We start from the raw sequence: 6,587 nt of genomic DNA, 5'->3' as shown, positions 1-6,587 counted from the left end.
GTTGGAATTGTAATCTTTGTGGGTGGTGGTGATGGCGGTTGTGGTGATGACAAAAGTTGTTGTGTGATGACCAAAAGTTGTTGTGGTGATGACAAAAGTTGTTGTGGTGATGACAAAAGTTGTTGTGGATTATTATACATAAATACGATTAACCCCATTATTCTTTAACCCACTAAATATTATTTAAACTATTGCCATTATTACTATTATTACTATTATTAGTGTTATTATTGATTGGTTTCAACGAATTGTTTGGGCTGTTTGGGCTATTTGGGCTATTTGGGCTATTTGGGCTATTTGGGTTATTTGGGCTACTTGGGCTACTTGGGCTATTTGGGCTATTTGGGCTATTTGGGTTGGTTTTAATATTCGTATTACCGCTGTTATTGCTAATATTACTGTTACTATTATTTAAAACACCTATATTACCAATACCTCTTGAATTGTTATTTATATTGTTTATACTATTAATATTATTAATATTAATACTATTGCTATTGTTATTAGTTTTATTATCACTGTGAGGTCTATCTAAATCCATATTTAAAATAATACTTGGTGGAGGTAAAACTGGGTGTGTGGATGAACTTGAAAGTGATGGAGTTAATGGTTTTACCGGGTTTATAATTGGAGTGGTCATTGTTGAGGAAATTGGTGAAGGATTTGTACTATTGCTACCATTATTAATATTACTATTATTATTATTATTATTGTTGTTGTTGTTGTTACTGCCACTGCTACTATTACTATTACCATTACCATTTCTTTTATTTCCATTATTATCTATAGTATTATTTTCAACCTTATCAATATTATTGCTGTTTTCAATGCTGGTGTCAATATTACTAATCTTTGTATTATTACTTTTATTGCTACTATTAGTGTTTCCTTTATCATCACTTTCAATTTTTTTTATATCTTCTTCTGAATGAGTTTTAAAATAATTTTTGGAATAGTCTAAGGTTGGGGGTATATATGAACAAACAGATAGTTGAACTCTTGCACCGTTATATTTATAATGTGAAAGTGTGGAGAAAATATTTTTATAAAACCCAGATAAAAATAATTTGTGTGAAATGCTTTCATCTGATTCTGCCTCTACTTCGTTATTTTGATTTTTTTTATTTTGATTTTTATTATTAGTATTACTATTACTATTATTATTATTATTATTATTATTATTATTATTATTATTATTATTATTATTATTATTATTATTATTATTATTATTATTACTATTACTATTACTATTACTATTACTATTACTATTATTATTTATTTTATTATTAAGTTTTTGATTTTTAATTTTTTTTGATACAATTATTTCTTCTTCACCATCAGACTCTTGATCACTTGTAATTGTTGTTTCATTTGTATAATTGCTATCCCCACTTTCCATCTCTGATGATGAGTTATATTCATCATCATCGTCATCATCATCATTTGGTATATTTGTTATTGGATTTCTGTTTCTCTTTGTTGCCTTTAATCCCACTTGATCTAACAATCTTTATATTATATACATTGAAAACAAAAAAAATAAAAATAAAAATAAAAATAAAAAAAGAAAAATTAAAGTTAAAATTTGCGTTATTTTTACTGGTTTTTTTATTTTTTAAAAAAAAAGATTTATGTGATAGAGGAATTACCACGTTGGTGCCAAAAAAAAATAAAAAAGCAAAAATTATTTTATACACACCCCAATTCTAATACTCTTTTTTTCATTTTATTGAATTATTTTTATTTGATGTTTTATTAAAATAAATAACTTTTGATATTGCCAAATTAATATATAAATATTAATCTAAAAAAAATTACACATAAAAATAGAAAAATATCTATTAATATAAATATAAAAATAAATAGAGATAAATTTATTTAAAAAAAAATTTTGAGAAAAAAAATTTAAAAAATTTGTGTTCAAATAGATATTTATATTTTGATGTGGAATGGTGTTATTGAATGTTAAAAAAATTAGTGTAAAAAAAAAAATATATTTTTAAAAATAATATGTGTAATAAAAACTAATTTATTTATAATAACCAAATTAAATATATATACAATAAGCAATTTACAAATAAAATAATGTATAAGTTATTTATTGTGTGAAAAAATTATTTGTGTTGTGTGGGAGCTATGATAAATATTTATATTAAAGTGGAAAAAAAAAATAAAAAGAAAAAATAAAAATGATAAAAAATAAAAAAATAAAAAAAAGAAAAAAAAAAAAAAAATTATGATTTTTTTTTTTAAAAAAAAATATATTGAGTTTGGGCAACATTAAGGTGGGGCATTAACGGAAATTTTTTTGTATTGTTGGGTTTTTTCTGATTCTATGTGGTGTAGACCGTAGTAATGGCAAAAAAAAAATTTGAAAAAAAAAATAAAAAAAAAAAAAAAGGTTTGAAAGTGATGGGGAAAGCAAGGTTAAACCAAAACAAAAATTTTTATTTTTTTTTTTGTGAAAGGTTGAAATATTAAAAAATTATATTTAATTTTTTTTTAAATTACGAGAGCGAGAGGGGAAATTTTTTATTTTAACTTTTTATTGTGTGAATGGTCTTTTTATAAAAAAAAAAAAGTGAAATTTTTTTTTAAAAATAAAAAATAAAAAATTGAATTTTAAAGAAAAAGAGATATTTTAGTTTTCTATGATAATAGAAAATTCCAAATAAAGATTGATTTTTAGATTTATTAGATCATTTTCAAGTGATTTTTTATTTGTTTTTATATTAATTTTATTTTATCTCTTTTATTTTATTTGTTTTGACATATATAATCCAATTAACACTACTATTAATATTATTATGATTTCAATTTTAAAAAAAAAAAATCCAAGGGTGGGTTATACTTAAATTAGATTTACTATAATTTTTTATTTTTTTTTTATTAATTTTTTTTTATTTTCAAAAAGTTTATATTTGAAAAACCAAATGGAATTTATATGAAAATTTTTAATCTGGAGTGTGAACTGAAAGAAAAAAGAATTTTGTGATTATAATCTCTTTAAAAAAAAAAAAAAAAATTTTCTAATTTTTTTTTAAAAAAAAAAATGTCATGATTCTGGTTACCCAAAAATCAAAATTTTGTTTTTATTTTTAGCATCACAACTAACAATTATCTTTTTAAAATGAATTATATTATTTAATTGTAATAATTAAAATTTATATAGATAAAATTAATAATAGATTAAAAAAATGGAATAAAAAAAAAAATATGTATCTTCTTCCGATATCTGTAGTTAAAAAAAAAAAAAAAAAAAAAAAAAGGAATCAAAAAAAATTTTAAGAAAAATAAAATAAAAAAGGTTTTTTTTTAAATTTTTTATTTGTGAAAAATAAAATTTTGGTCATGCATTTTAAATATAAAATTTAAAATTTTTAATAAATAATTGCTTGTGTGTATTGTATTTGTGTGAGCGTTGTTTTTTTTTTTTTGTTGTGTTGTGGAGTTGTCTTTTATTTTTATTTGTGGTGATTGCTTTTTGTTATTATTGTTTTACCATCTGGCTTTATGAACTTCTGTAAACCCAATTATATCTATTTCAACTCTTTCACCGTTATCAAGTAATATTTCGCCAGTAAATTTACCAAGTATTTGATGAAAATTTGACATTACAATACCAAAATTATTATTATCAAATTTCTTTTTGAATGGAGTGAAAATAAGTGGGTTTTCGCCAAATCTACCATGTTTGCAAGTGAATTTCCAAGGCTCTAAAAGATTATCTTCGTTATATTGAATATCTACATGACCTAATTTATGAATTACCCCATCTAGATTTATAGCATTTTCAGTGTGAGTTGAAAGATTACCAAAACCAGAGCCAAAATTTAAACCTATTGGAGTGTTTTTATCTTTAGTTCTTCCCCAAGCAGAGCTCCATAACCAAAAGCTATTATAGTCCCAACAACCTCTGCCCCAATCCATAATACCATGGCAATCATTTTCAGGAGTTATCATTTCTTTACCATCTACAGTAAGGGTACCACTAACAGGAATTAGATTTGTTTTTCTGTTGTAATAAAAGTTATCCTTTCCGATTGGTGTTACCAAAACAACAGATTCTCTTTGTGGGTTAAGATCAAACACTAAATCACCATTTAAATTAATCTTTTTACTATTTATTTTAATATGATGTTTAGATTGATCATCAACAGTAAACTCTATTCTAAAATTTTTAGATTCATATTTAGTATGAATACCACTTTGGCAACTATCTGCTGGTAAACATAAACCCTTGGTAAGTGCTGCAGTTGATAAAACATCATCCATTATATAGTTGTTTTTCTTTGATTGTGAAGATGATGGCGATGAGGATGAAGTTGATGTGCCATTATTTTTCATTTCTAAATCCTCTGTAAAGTCAATGAAAAATGTTTGATAGTTGTTTACATAGCCCAAATCTATTGCAGCAACAGCAAAATAAAAATTCTTAGAACCTATAGAGTAATAATTCCATTCTTTCAATCTGTATGCTTTTCTAAATCTTGAAAGTGAACCTGGGTTATATTTTAAACATGGTTGTCTTGACCAACCCCTATTTTTTAAACTACCATTTCCATCTAATAACTCATCCGATTCTTTAATTTCGACTTGATTGCTTTAATTTTATATAATCGAAAAAAATAAATTAAATAATTAATAAACCAATTATATATAGTAAATAAAATAAAATTTATTTAAATAAATACTTACTTTAAATCTTCATCTTGAAATGAAATATGTGAGGACATTTGAATTTGATGTTTAACTTTTTGATAAAAAATTAATAAAACAAATATAAAAAAACTAACAGGTTTTATTAAAAGATTATTTATTATTTTTTTTAAAAGGTTTATTAGCATAAATATTTATATATTTATATATATTTTAACAAAATTATTTATTAAATATATTATGTTGGGCTTCGTTTATTTATTTGGTGTGTAAAGAAAAAAATAAAAAAAATAAAACAGAAAAAAAAAAATAAAAAAAAAAAAAATAAAATTTTAAAAAAAATTTTAAAAAAATAAAATTTATAAAAAAAATATAAAACAAAATAAAATTTAAATATTAGCTGAAAAAAAAAATGGTATCTGTCCCTGAGGAATAAAAAAAAAAAAAAAAAAAAAAAAAAATAAATAAAAAAATAAATAAATTAATAAATATATAAAAATAAAAAAATAAAAAACTATAAAAAATTAAATTTTACATAAAAAAAAAAAAAAGAAAAATCCCCCCCCAACACACAAAATAAAAATAAAAAATACCCACTCAAGTGATAAAATTGTGTGAAATGTTGGTTTGATGATTGAATGAATAAAAAAAAAAAAAATAAATAGTTATAGATAAAGAATATAGTTTTTAAATTTTCTTTTTTTTTTTATTGTTTATACACGTTTGCAATCAAAAGTTGGAAAAAAAAAAAAAATTTTAATTCACCCTTTCTTTTTTCTTTTTTTTTTTTTTTAAATTAAATTAATCAATTTAATTAATTGAATTTTGGTTCAGACTTCTTTCTTTTTTTGGATTGCTTGTCATGTTTCTCTTCTTTCTTTCTTCTTTTTTCAATGCACTTATCGAGTTCTTCAATGGTACTTCTTAAATAGAATGAATGGGGATTGAGTGAGACTCTGTGACGTTCCCATTTTTCTAATGGAATGTCATTTTGAAGTAAACCCTTGACAGCAGCTTTACCGAAAACATCCATTTTAGAGAGTGCTGATATTCTTGAAGCGTTATTTTTCTCATCATCCCATAATGGCATACGAAGGGCATAGGGAATTGCCAAAATTACATATTGAAGGAGTGTTGCCCAACCACTTTTTTCTTTAAAGTTTTCGCCATATTCTACAAGTGCTTTCTTAAAGGCAGCTAAGCCACTCTTTACGCGGTTATAGGATTGGTTGTCATAACAAAACTTATTATTTGGATAAAGTTTGTTATATTTCTTTTGAAGATCGTCCAATTCCTCCATAATTTCATGAAGATCTGGGGGTGGCATTGCATTTTCAAACTCTTGAATTAAATTTGGATGACCAACTTCAAAAAATTGTGTGCATAATTGTACTAATTGTTCTTTGGTTAATGAGTTTAGTGAATTTTCTAATGGGCTGTGGCTTGGTTTGGCTTTTTGACCTTTAAGTATTCCTGAGCCATTACCACTCGATGAATTTGTCGATGAATTAGAATTTGATGAACTTGATGACTTTGATTTCTTTGATTTGGTTTTAGGCGAGCTTATTATATCATCGATTGATCCATTTATATTTGTTGATGTTAAAGTGTTTGGTGATGTTACTGATGTACTACTACTGGCACTATTGGTGCCACTATTTGAAATATTATTGTTGATGTTACTATTTACAGAGTTACCATTTGATAACGAGGTTTGTTGTGGTGATTGTTGCTGTGAGTTTAATTGTTGATGTTGTAAAAGTGCATTGGGATCATGGATATCATATATTGGTGATTGAATGGAGTCCGATGAAGTTGGTACAGATAGTGATTGAGTTAACATTGATGATACTGAATTGGATGAGTGTTGGGGAGATGGCTGTGGTGTTTGTTGTTGGGATTGAGGAATTTGATGATGTTGTAGTTGT

The 6,587-nt window shown here is 24.0% G+C and overlaps 2 protein-coding genes across 2 annotated transcripts; both read right to left on the bottom strand.

The window, feature by feature from the left end:
- Window positions 1-3,287: 3,287 nt before the first annotated feature.
- Window positions 3,288-4,736, bottom strand: DICPUDRAFT_100058 (uncharacterized protein; the record flags this gene model as incomplete). The annotated part of the gene is made up of 2 exons (XM_003294731.1): window positions 3,288-4,603; window positions 4,699-4,736. The coding sequence occupies 2 exons, from the start codon at window positions 4,734-4,736 to the stop codon at window positions 3,499-3,501; spliced, it is 1,143 nt and encodes a 380-aa protein (XP_003294779.1). The 3' UTR covers window positions 3,288-3,498.
- A 737-nt stretch (window positions 4,737-5,473) lies between these two features.
- On the bottom strand, window positions 5,474-6,502 carry DICPUDRAFT_100057 (uncharacterized protein; the record flags this gene model as incomplete). Its single annotated transcript, XM_003294730.1, has 1 exon — window positions 5,474-6,502. One exon carries the CDS (start codon window positions 6,500-6,502, stop codon window positions 5,474-5,476), a length of 1,029 nt encoding a protein of 342 aa, XP_003294778.1.
- Between the last annotated feature and the right edge of the window lie 85 nt (window positions 6,503-6,587).

Source organism: Dictyostelium purpureum (genome assembly GCF_000190715.1).
Source record: "Dictyostelium purpureum unplaced genomic scaffold DICPUscaffold_627, whole genome shotgun sequence".
Classification (NCBI taxonomy): domain Eukaryota; phylum Evosea; class Eumycetozoa; order Dictyosteliales; family Dictyosteliaceae; genus Dictyostelium; species Dictyostelium purpureum.
The sequence above is the reverse complement of the archived record's forward strand: the minus strand, read 5'-3'. Positions and strand labels throughout refer to the sequence as shown.